Here is a 12,500-nt window from a genome sequence, read left to right as displayed (position 1 = left end):
GGAGCCAGATCAGTGTGTGAGAGTATATGTGTGAGTCTGTTGTGTGTGAGTGTGTTTATGTGAGTGTGTGTGTATGTGTATGTGTGGTGTGAGAGAGTATATGTGTGAGTCTGTTGTGTGTGTGAGTGTGTTTATGTGAGTGTGTGTGTATATGTGTGTGTGTGTGTGTGAGTGTGTGTGTGAGTATATGTGTGAGTGTGTTTGTGTGTGTGTGAGTGTGTGTGTGTTTATGTGAGTGTGTATGTGTGTGTGTGTGTATGTGTGTGAGAGTGTGTGTGTGTATGTGTGTGAGAGTGTGTGTGTGTGTGTGTGTGTGTTTTGAACACTATCCAATCAGTATCTGTGTTTTGGCCTTGGGGTCGGTATGTGTCTGGAAGAACTATCTAGTTTAGATATGTATGCTAAAAATATGAATCAAATTAATGGCAAACACTACTAATAAAGAAGTATGGAGTAGGTACGTGTTGTTTTAAAAATAATTAATTCTTTTATTAATCAAGGACGCATTCAATTGATCAAAAGTGACAGTAAAGACATTTATAATGTTACAAAAGATTCTATTTCAAATAAATGCTGTTCTTTTAGAACTTTCTATTCATCAAAGAATCCTAAAAAATAAAATGTAATACATAATTTTAGTCATATGATGAAGTGTATCTCTGAGACACAGTACTTTTGTTGGAGATCTGTCGGTTTGAAGGGCTTTAATATGAGTTGTGATTAAATAAGCCGTAGGGAAATTCGTCTTGGAGAAGCAATACAGTTCCTGCTTAATTTAAGTTAAGGAGCGTTGACTCAAATTATTGTATCTAATTTTAATTTTAATCCAGATCAGATCAATATTGCTTGGAGCGTCGGCTGGTTTTGCTCTGACAGAAGACGTGTTGAGCAAGAGTTCAGGCTGTAAAACACGCTTTGAAGTGTTGAAGAATAAAACCCATTTATATTTAAAGGTGAAGTCTGTCGTCACCAAACAGAAATGCAACATTTAAAGATTTTAAACAGGATTTAAACACTCCCCCTGTCTGTTATTGGTCAGTCAAACAGATGGCTCCGCCCCCAAACTCACGCCATTGGCCGAGTCAGACGTTGACCTGTCGAGTGTCACTAATTGAAAGTGTTTCACTCTTCAAACTGTCGATGACTGACTTTGGTGACACTTTTAACAAGCTTCCATTTGTTAACATTAGTTAACGATATTAGTTAAAGATCCAGTTTTTAATGTTGTTTATGTGTCTATGTGGTGTTTTTAATCTGCTTTAAGACAAACCATGTGTAAATTCATAAGTCGACACCATTGCTGAGTATTTTCTCCTTAAACTGCAGTGAACCAAAGACAGTCTCAAAAACACGCTTTGAAATCGCTGGTGTTTCTGACGTCACAAACTACCTTGTAACCAATCAGATCAACGTGTGATCGTCAACCAGTGGATCTCTGAGCTGAGCGAGTGAGTGGAGGCGGGGCTCATTTGCATATTCATAGAACCGCACATACTAAATGAGGCAAGGGTGTCGAGTTACATTCAAGATATTTTAAGGCATGAAGAAGGAAAAAAAAAGTTTAAATATGTAATTTTGGTGATTAAAGATGAGTTTTAAGGGATTAAATGATTGACTACGAGGGACTTTTAACATCAACTAACCATGAAAAATACATCTAAAGCATTTATTGATCTTATTTAATGAAAGTTATATCTGTTAATATTATTTAAGGGACCTCAGATAACATGAACTAACATGAACACAGATTAATAAATGCTTCAGCTATAGTTGCACATAGTTAGTTAATGCTTTAACATAATGGGACCCGTATTGTAAACCTGACTTTTAGTGACTCTGTTTAAACCTCCTGTCAAACTTCACCTTTTAAACCGAATAGGAAAGTCTGTCAGCCAATCAGATGGGCTTTTCACACTTGTGCTTGTTAATCTAAGGTCAATATTTTGGGTTATCTTGTTTCATGCTTTATACAGTAATTAATCCTCACACATGTGAAACCCCCGTGCTAAAAATGTTGGGGTTAAATGAGAGAGTAAAGCATAGTGAAAAGTCACGGTTAATTAATATTGCACCATTTATACAGATTAGTGTGAAGCTGATGTTTCATTAGGTGCGTTATTAGATTAGATTAGTGTCGCAGCTGTGTGTTAAAGTGTTGAAAACAGGGTAAATTCAGCTCATGCAACTGAACCCAAAAGCGGTTTGAGTCGTATGACACGGTTCAGCTGGCGTTACGATAGCGCTGATAATGTGTGTGTGTGTGTGTGTGTGTGTGATGAAAGTGGCTTGAAGATCTACATCAAAGACATTAAGCAGACGCTGTGTGTCAGCTGATACATGTGTCTGCGTATTTTAGCTGGTTTTATGAGGCAGCTTGGTGTACTCCTCTGCCAAATAAATAATATGATCGGTTTGTGTGTGTATGTGTGTGTGTGTGTGTGTGCTGGCCGCAGGAAAGGCGCGAGTTATTTTTTATCCGTGGTGGGAACAGAGGGTCTTCTTGTCAGCAGCTGGAGGAAACGGATTGGGAAGTTGACGTACACACACACATACACACACACACTCACTAGTAAACATGATTCTATTTTGCATTCTAACTCTATTAGAAATTCTAAGGTTAAATTTAAATAAATATATATATATATATTTGGGATCCACCGATAATATTTTGGCCGATACTGATAACCGATTATACTTTACATTTGAAAGCCGATAACCGATATATTGGCCGATAAATCTAAATCCAAATTTTTATATAATTTCTGAGAGCCTGATTACAAAAACAAAAGCCTCACCATTAAAAGCCACGTCCCAAACACACAATTATTATGTTCTCATTATAATTTTATGCAGTCGATATGACAGACTTGCGCTGCTAATGTTGCACTTGACTATATTGTCCTTTTTTGAAGTGATTACAATCATATTTTAAGCAATTTAAAACCATCATGTTGAACAGTGCGGATCTGAAGTGTCTCAGCTGAAGGAAATAATACATTATTTATCGGCTTTAATATATCAGCCAAATTTACTTATCGGGCCGATCGATAACGATAACATTAAAAATGAACATATATCGGCCGATACGGATATGGTGGCCGATATATCGTATATATATATTAAAACATTTTTTTTTAAATCAATGCACTTTGAACATACATTGAACAAATGAATGTTAATAAATGCTGTAAAAATATATTGCTCATTGTTAGTTCATGTCGAATGTTTACAAATGAGACCTTATTGAAAGTGTCACCTAATGCAAGAAGTTAAATGCATTATCTAAAACTAATCAACCCTTTTTCACACTGGTTATTATGAGTATTCAATCATTTTTATGTATATGCACCAATAGAAACTACATTATAATTAAAAACATATGCACTAAAACTTGAGTGAACATTTTTGGGTAGTAATAATAATGCTAACTATTTGTTTGACTCACTCTTGATCTGATCTTAACGCTTTTGTTGCTAGGCACTCTCCTACTAATCATGAATTGCTAAAAGAGGAGAAATGTGAAACTAATATAATGTCACGGTATTTCGGTAAACTTAATGGCCAAATAAAACGCTCATTGCAATATTATTTCTTAGGGTTGCGTAATGTCGTATTACTAGTAAAATCATTGCAGATATGTTTGCTCTGTCACCCAGCCCTAGTTGGCACCCTGTAAGTTGAATAACAAGAGCTCTTTGCTCGAGGTGTGTGTGTGTGCGTGTGTGAGAGAGTGTGGACAGTGTGTTCCTTGTTCCTTTGCTTCAGTTTGTAGGAGAAACACATGTTTCTGCTGCTCACACACACATTTAAGGTTATGTGTGGATAAAGCAGCTTATTACACTTGAACAAATCTATTCCGATCTCTTCAGTTTCACATGATCGACTCCTGAGTTTTTCTCTCTCTCTCTCTCTCTCTCTCCCCTCTCTCTCTCTCTCTCTCTCTCTCTCTCCCTCTCTCTCTCTCTCCTCTCTCTCTCTCTCTCTCTCTCTCTCTCTCTCCCTCTCTCTCTCTCTCTCTCTCTCTCTCTCCTCTCTCCCTCTCTCTCTCTCTCTCTCTCTCTCTCTCTCTCTCTCTCTCTCTCTCTCTCTCCCTCTCTCTCTCCCTCTCTCTCTCTCTCTCTCTCTCTCTCCCTCTCTTCCTCTCTCTCTCTCTCTCTCTCTCCCTCTCTCTCTCTCTCTCTCTCTCTCTGTAGGTAATCACTCCGTGTCGTCGGCTGATTCTGTGTGCGGAAAACAGGAAAGAAATGGAGGAATGGATCGCAGCGCTGAAGAGTGTTCAGAACAGAGAACACTTCGAGGTGAGATTCTCCATCTGATGGAACGTTTTTACTGTCTGTTTAGTGTTTATTAGAGAAATGCATTACTCCAAAGTCTCTTTTTTGTTGCATTCAGTGACAGGGTTATTTGAGGTTATACCACAGGTTTGAATAACTTATGCTACCGTTCAAAAGTCTGGGGTTGAAAAATATGTTTTTTCAAAAGTCTGGGGTTGAAAAATAAAATAATTTTTTAAAGAGTCTCTTCTGCTCACCAAAGCTGCATTTATTTGAAAAAATACTGTAAAAACAGTGAAATATTTTTTGCAATTTAAAATAACTGTTTTCTATGTGAATATCTGTTAAAGTGTAATTTATTCCTGTGATCAAAGCTGAATTTCCAGCATCATTACTCCAGTCTTCAGTGTCACATGATCCTTCAGAAATCAGTATAATATGATGATCTGATGCTCAAGAAACATTTCAGATTATTATCAGTGTTGAAAACGGTTCATATTTCTGTGGAAACTGTGACACATTTTGTTTTTCAGGATTCTTTGATGAATAGAACCAGCATTTGTTAAAAATAGACTCTTTTGTACCGTTATAAACGCCACTTCTGATCAGTTTCATGCTTGTTTCTCTGCTCTAGTCCACTCAGTTCAGTATGGATCATTTCTCTGGGATGCACAACTGGTACGCCTGTTCCCACGCTCGCCCCACGTACTGTAACGTCTGCCGGGAGGCTCTGTCCGGAGTCACCTCTCACGGGCTGTCCTGCGAAGGTCTGTCACACTCATGAGGTTTGATTTGATCAGTATAGGTAGGGTGAATGCAGGTAAAGTGGGCCGTTTAAGTTTTGATTGTACTGTGCTCAATGGGTTTACACTTCCAGAGCATGACAGTGGTCTTCAACCCCTTAACTGTCACCCCCCCTCCTTGAAAGAAGACATTTGCCAGATTATTGTAGAAGTGAAATAAATTATGAAAGTGAAACAGAAAAAAAGTTATATAAGTTTGAGTTTATGAAAATGTACAATGTAAAAATATAATTGTTATATATATATTACAAAATATATTTTACTCTAAAACTGCAAGAAAATTAAAGACAAAAATCGAAACAAGTTGTGTTCCAAATTTTAGGTTGATATCTCAAAAAATGAGCTTTCAGTGAGATTTTATTTGGGCGCAGTACCAAACCTTTTCACTAGATGGACAGCCAAGCTTCCTTACTGACGCCTCCATTTTCATATATGTTTTGAGTGATCTGAACCATGTATTTCCATAATTTCATACAATTTATGAAGTATACATCCTATTCAGAAATAGTATGGGTGTTTTGGCAGTATTTGATTTGATTTCAACCTCTAATAAACATAAAAAGAGCACATATGTGCGTTATAGCTCGCTGCCGCATCACAAATCGAGAATCCATAATATTTTTCTATATATTCAAAACATTTTCAGACCTTTTTTTCTCATAAAATTGAATTGGTGTTATCTTTTGAACTCTTGGAATGAAAACAAACTGAGGTTTCTACCAATCTTTCATGATTTTTCATGTTTATTTCTATTTCAAAATAAAGGCCTAAACACGCCTAATGAATATGAAATATTCTTGTTGCAAATTGATAAATTACTGCTCCTCTGTAATTTATTTTAAAAAACAGCCACCAAATATGGAAACTAGAGATTGTAAGTCTTCAAATGATATATAGTTTGTCAATATTACTTTAGGTTTTTACTAAGATATTATTGTTCTAAATATATATGGGCAACTAAATGGGTGACACTAAAGGGGTTAATTAAAGAGAATATATTATTGCATATATTAATATATAACAAATATTATTGTGAGAGTTCCTGGTTTGTTACTACATTTAACAGGGAATGAAATGCAATGAATGAATGTTTTAAAATGTGTTATGGTGTTTAAAAATTGCTGGTCCACTTTGGCTGAATGTGTAAGATAAAGTGGGCCAGTGTAATTCAGGTGAAGTGGGTGACCTTTAACCTTCAGTAATTATACTCAAATTCATTAAATAAATTGTCATTCATTGATTATTTTATAGCGGACATGTATAATCTACTTTTTTATTTATAAAGAGCAGAAAATAATACGTGGCATTACGTTCAATCTGTGGAGTGAAGAAAGAATAAGAGGAGCAAGAATATAACGCTTTAAAATATGGACACACTTTTAAGTTCATTTAAAGTGTTTAGAGAAACTTAACTTAAGTGTTTTTTATTAAGATACAGGATAATTTTTGATAAATCAGGTATGGCCCACTTTACCAGACCAGCCGGCCCACTTTACCTGGAAATAAACTTGCCTGGAGTGCAAGATCTCAAAATGTTTATTGGTATATAGCTTGCAAATAACACATTATATCAACTGTATTCAAATTGAAATATTATAGCTGGACCTTAAAGTTAACAAAAGTATGGAAGCTTGTTTCCGCCACAGAATAAAACATTTTAAAAGATAATTGCGACTTTTTATCTCACAATTGTGAGTTTACATCTCGCAATTCTGACTTTATTTCTCAGAATTGCATGATATAAAGTCAGAATTGCGTGAAATAAAGTCACAATTGCGTCTTATAAAGTCAGAATTCTGACTTTTTTTTCTCACCATTGTGAGATATAAAGTCCAATTCTAAGGAAAAAAAAGACAGACTTTTTATTTTATTTTATTTTTTACCTCAGAATAGTTTATATCTCACAATTCTGACTTTATAACACGCAATTGCGACTTTATATCATGCAATTCTGACTTTATATCTCCCAATTGCGTATTATAAAGTCAGAATTGCGAGATATAAACATGCAATTCTGAGAAAAAAAGTCTGAATTTCAAGTATATTTCTCGCAATTGCGACTTTATATCTCATAATTCTTACTTTATAACACGCAATTGCGACTTTATATCTCATAATTCTTACTTTATAACACGCAATTGTGACTTTATATCACGCAATTTTGACTTAATAACACACAATTGCGAGTTTATATCACGTAATTCTGAGATAAAAAGTCAGAATTGTGAGATTAAAAAGTCACAATTACCTTTTTTATTTTTCACTCTTCAAAACAAACTTCCATACAAAAGTAATGAAGAAAAGAAAAGAAAAAAACATCTAGGTATCTAAATGACACGTTTAACAAAAAGTGGCCCACTTTACCCGCATTCACCCTTACATTAGAAGTGTCTCTTTTGAATCTATGATCTGAATGTGTTTAAGTGCTGATTTATGTGTTAAATTAAAAAATTCGGTCATCAATTATTCACCCTTTTGTAGTTCTAAACCTGTAAGACTTCTGTTCATATTCAAAACACAAATCAAGATGTTTTGATTAAATCGGAGAGATTGACAGCTATATAAGTGGACAACCTCCACTTTGTCGCTTTAAAAAGATCATAAAGAGATCGTAAAACTAATTGTTCAGTCGATTCAGTCCAAATTTTCTGAAGAGACTCGATCGCTTTGTATGATTTTTATATGATTGCATCAAAATATCTTCATTTATGTGTTTAAAGATGGATGAAAATCTTATAGGTTTGATAAGTTGACTGAAAACCTTGTGTGTCCTACAGTGTGCAAGTTCAAGGCCCACAAGCGTTGTGCGGTCAGAGCCACTAATAACTGCAAGTGGACGACACTGGCCTCTATCGGCAAAGACATACTGGAGGATGAGGATGGGGTGAGTGCACGCTCACTTCATATTATTTCACTTTATTCCCAGCTAATCATTTTAGTGCTTCGACTCATTTCGGTTAGTTGTCAAGGCAACATTTCAACATTTAGTTTAGTTTAAGATTTCCATTTAATATTTGTATTTTATTTTAGCTTTTTTTTCAATTAACAAAAAAGTAATATAGTGCCTATATTATTCTTACTAACTAATTTTAGCCAAAAAGACAGCATTGCATGCATTGTGACAACATTAATTATTTCATTCAGTGCCAATTAAAATTCTGTCATCATTTACTCTCCCTCAAGTTGTTTCAAAACTGTATGAATTTCTTTCTTCTGCTGAACACAAAAGAAGATGTATATATATATACCAATTTGGACTCCATTGACTTCTATTGGAGGAAAACAAATACTATGGAAGTCAATGGGATCCGCCAACTGTTTGGCTCAACATAACTAGTTGCTTGTCGTGTGAATAACACGTTCCTGAACTCGGCAGATCTCGATGCCTCATCAGTGGCTGGAGGGGAATCTGCCGGTCAGTGCCAAATGCACCGTGTGTGATAAAACCTGCGGCAGCGTTCTCAGACTTCAGGACTGGCGCTGTTTGTGGTGTAAAGCCATGGTGAGTGTGTGAAACATTCATTACCTTTTATTAATGTTATGCTACATGTTAAATGGAAGGCAAAGATGACAATCAGCTGTGTGTTCGTTCTCCAGGTGCATGCTGGGTGCAAAGACCAGCTCTCTCCCAAGTGCCCGTTGGGTCAGTGTAAAGTTTCCGTGATTCCACCCACCGCCCTCAACAGCATCGACTCGGACGGTGAGCATCCAATCAGAGCACTCCCTCGGAATCAACCAATCAGAGCATTCCCCTTTAGAATCAACCAATCAGAGCACTCCCCTTTAGAATCAACCAATCAGAGCACTCCCTCAGTATCAACCAATCAGAGCATTCCCCTTTAGAATCAACTAATCAGAGCACTCCCTCAGAATCAACCAATCAGAGCACTCCCTGAGAATCAACCAATCAGAGCATTTCCCTTTAGAATCAACCAATCAGAGCACTCCCTCAGAATCAACCAATCAGAGCACTCCCTCAGAATCAACCAATCAGATCATTCCCCTTTAGAATCCTTCAATCAGAGCATTCCTTCGGAATCATCCAATTAGAGCATTCCCTCGGGATCAACCAATCAGAACTCTTTCCCAGAGATGACCAATCAGAAAGCTCTCTCAAAAATCAAATCATGGAAATATCCAATCAGAGCTCTCCGTCAGAAATAGCTCTTATCCTAAAATCACCTCACAGAAATGACCAATTATGGCTTTGTGTCAGAAATAGTTTGAAGCAGTCGCATGCTTTAGAGTGGCCTGAAGATAAAGAATGATGCATGTTTAAAGTTTAACTGAGATTAATGAATGCTTTAAGTATTTTTTCATTGTTAGTTCATGTTAACTAATGGAACCTTATTGTAAAGTGTTACCATATAAATAATACTAAGATAACACAGAGAAAATGCAACATCTCTCTTGTGTGTGTGTGTGTGTGTGTAGGGTTCTGGAAGGCGACGTGTCCTCCGACCTGCACGAGCCCGTTGTTGGTGTTCGTGAACAGTAAGAGTGGAGATAATCAGGGTGTGAAGTTTCTACGCCGGTTTAAACAGCTGTTGAACCCTGCGCAAGTGTTTGATCTGATGAATGGAGGACCACATCTGGGGTGAGACTCACAAACACACACACACACGCACTCACACACACACTCACTCTCTCTTACACACACACACACACACACACACACACACACACACACACACACTCACTCTCTCTCACACACACACACACACACACACACACACACACGCACACGTTCACACACACTCCCACATACACAGACACACACACACACACACACATCCATTCACACAGACACACACACTCACACACACACTCCCACGTACACACACAGGATATAGTAAATATCCACTCAGACAATGAAAATAATTGCATTGCAAGTTTATTGACATCTTTATACGTGTTTGTGTGTGTCTTTCGTAGCTTGCGTCTGTTTCAGAAGTTCGATACGTTTCGTATTCTGGTGTGTGGGGGTGATGGCAGTGTCGGATGGGTGTTATCAGAGATAGACGCTCTGACTTTACACAAACAGGTACACACACACACACACCCAACAGAGACTGCATCATACTGCAGACGACAGGAGAATCCCAGTATGCATGCTTGTACTAACTGCAAAAATACTACATTGGCCTATTGTGTGTTGTGTTTTTTTTTTTTTTTTGTGCATGCAACTTAAAGGCATTTACATTTTTATATATTTACGCATTTGTGCATTTGTCTGACACCTTTATCCAAAGCCATGAACTCCATTTTGTCAGTTCATGCATATCCTGGGATTGGAAACCTTATGTTGCTAGTGCCATTGCTCGACTGTTTAAGCTGCAGGTGTGTGTCAGGAGTGTTTGATGTTTTGATGTGGGGTCTGCAGTGCCAGCTGGGCGTACTTCCTCTGGGAACAGGAAATGACCTGGCCAGAGTTTTGGGATGGGGCTCAGCGTGCGATGACGACACACAGTTACCCCAGATCCTGGAGAAGCTGGAGAGGGCCAGTACCAAGATGCTGGACAGGTGTGTGTGTGCTTAAAGTAGCTGTCACAGTCTGTCACAGTCCTTTAACTGAACACTCAACGCTTTTATTTCTCATAGATGGAGTATTATGGTATATGAGACCAAGTTACCACGGCAACACTCCAGCTCCACGGTAACAGAGGACTGCAGTGAAGACTCAGAGGTATGCTGATTTAAAGGGACAGTTCTCTCTTCTGATTGGCTGTTCTGTATTTCCTTTCTTCTGATTGGCTGTTCTGTGTTTCCTCTTTTCTGATTGGCTGTTCTGTGTTTCTTCTCTTCTGATTGGCTGTTCTGTGTTTCCTTTCTCCTGATTGGCTGTTCTGTGTTTCCTCTCTCCTGATTGGCTGTTCTGTGTTTCCTCTCTTCTGATTGGCTGTTCTGTGTTTCCTTTCTCCTGATTGGCTGTTCTGTGTTTCCTCTCTCCTGATTGGCTGTTCTGTGTTTCCTCTCTCCTGATTGGCTGTTCTGTGTTTCCTCTCTTCTGATTGGCTGTTCTGTGTTTCCTCTCTTCTGATTGGCTGTTCTGTGTTTCCTCTCTTCTGATTTGCTGTTTTGTTTCAGGTGCAGCACATTCTGACCTATGAGGACTCCGTTGCTGCTCATCTCTCCAAAATCTTGACGTCTGATCAGCACTCTGTGGTCATTTCCTCCGCCAAGTACGTACAGCATATGAGCATCGCTGTGAATTTCTGTTTTTGTGTATCCTGGCTGCTGGCTGCTTATCTAAAAGTGTGTTTTTCAGAGTCTTGTGTGAAACAGTTAAGGATTTTGTTGCGAAAGTGGGACGTGCGTACGAGAAGAACACAGAAAATTCGGAAGAATCGGAGGTCATGGCTAAAAAGGTGAGCTGTGATTGGCTATTAGCTGACTTGCTGTTTTGTGATTGGCTTTTGGAGGCTGGAAGTGTTTTGTGATTGGCTGATGAAGTACTCAGGATGTTTTTGTATGTAGTGTGGTGTGCTTAAAGAAAAGTTGGACTCGTTACTGAAAACACTTAACGAGGAATCTCAGGCCACCAGCGTGATGACTGCACCTCCGCCCACCATCGCCGAGGAGCAGGTTGACGGGGAGGGTGTGGTTTTGGCTCCGCCCACCACCCCGCACACCATCACGGCTCCTTGTTCTCCTCGACCACCTGCCGCCATCTTCAAACCTCGAGAGCAGCTGATGTTACGTGCCAACAGCCTGAAGAAAGCCATCAGACAAATCATAGAGCACACAGAGAAAGGTATTGTAGCTTCAATTAAATGTATCGTAATTTCAACTAGACGTACATTTTCTAAAGAAAAAATGTGAGTGGTGCTTCCCGTGTGCAACTACACTGCCTCGAGTCAAAAAAGCTCACCCAATGATATTCTGAGAGTGATATGGGTGTGGGTTTAGCAAGATGCTAACACAAATAGCATGTTTTTAACAAGAAGCTAACATGATAAGCATTTTGTTAGCATGATGCTAACACAATTAGCATGTTAATAGCATGATGTTAACACAATTAGCATTTTGGTATCATGATATTAACACAATTAGCATGATGCTAACACAATCAGCATGTTGTTAGCATGTTTTTAGCAATATGCTTACATGATTAGCATGTTTTTTGCAAGATGTTAACACAATTAGCATGTTAAGATGATGCTAGCACAATTAGCATGTTGCTAGCATGTTTTATTGAGTATCGACACAGATTTCGCCAATCGATTCGATTTTGATTCACAAGCTCTTGGTTCAGTTCGTTTCCCATCTCTACTTCACATAATGAAACACTTGAGTTCAAAACTGATTTCACATGTGTGGCCTGGTGTTTCAGCGGTGGATGAACAGAACGCTCAGACGGAGGAAGGTTTGCCGTCACTGCCTGCGGAGGATGAAGATGAGGATGATGACGCTGAGCGATTAT

At 38.2% G+C, this 12,500-nt stretch overlaps 1 protein-coding gene across 4 annotated transcripts in view; it reads left to right on the top strand.

Moving 5' to 3' along the window:
* The window catches only part of dgkd (diacylglycerol kinase delta), a 41,386-nt gene that overhangs the window by 13,928 nt on the left and 14,958 nt on the right, over window positions 1-12,500 (top strand). For all 4 annotated transcript variants that reach the window (XM_084126613.1, XM_084126615.1, XM_084126616.1 and 1 more), the window contains 13 exons: window positions 4,194-4,298; window positions 4,909-5,041; window positions 7,855-7,961; window positions 8,454-8,579; window positions 8,675-8,777; window positions 9,512-9,674; window positions 10,013-10,121; window positions 10,461-10,600; window positions 10,679-10,763; window positions 11,165-11,259; window positions 11,346-11,445; window positions 11,555-11,831; window positions 12,411-12,500. The exon at window positions 12,411-12,500 is cut by the window's right edge and continues 42 nt beyond it. In XM_084126613.1, the coding sequence (XP_083982739.1) occupies window positions 4,194-4,298; window positions 4,909-5,041; window positions 7,855-7,961; window positions 8,454-8,579; window positions 8,675-8,777; window positions 9,512-9,674; window positions 10,013-10,121; window positions 10,461-10,600; window positions 10,679-10,763; window positions 11,165-11,259; window positions 11,346-11,445; window positions 11,555-11,831; window positions 12,411-12,500 (1,633 nt within the window). The remainder of the gene's footprint in view (window positions 1-4,193; window positions 4,299-4,908; window positions 5,042-7,854; window positions 7,962-8,453; window positions 8,580-8,674; window positions 8,778-9,511; window positions 9,675-10,012; window positions 10,122-10,460; window positions 10,601-10,678; window positions 10,764-11,164; window positions 11,260-11,345; window positions 11,446-11,554; window positions 11,832-12,410) is intronic.

The sequence above is a fragment of the Abramis brama genome (assembly GCF_963993115.1).
Source record: "Abramis brama genome assembly, chromosome: 10".
In the NCBI taxonomy this organism is placed as follows: domain Eukaryota; kingdom Metazoa; phylum Chordata; class Actinopteri; order Cypriniformes; family Leuciscidae; genus Abramis; species Abramis brama.
Note: the sequence above shows the minus strand (reverse complement) of the source record. Positions and strands in the feature narration are given on the sequence as shown.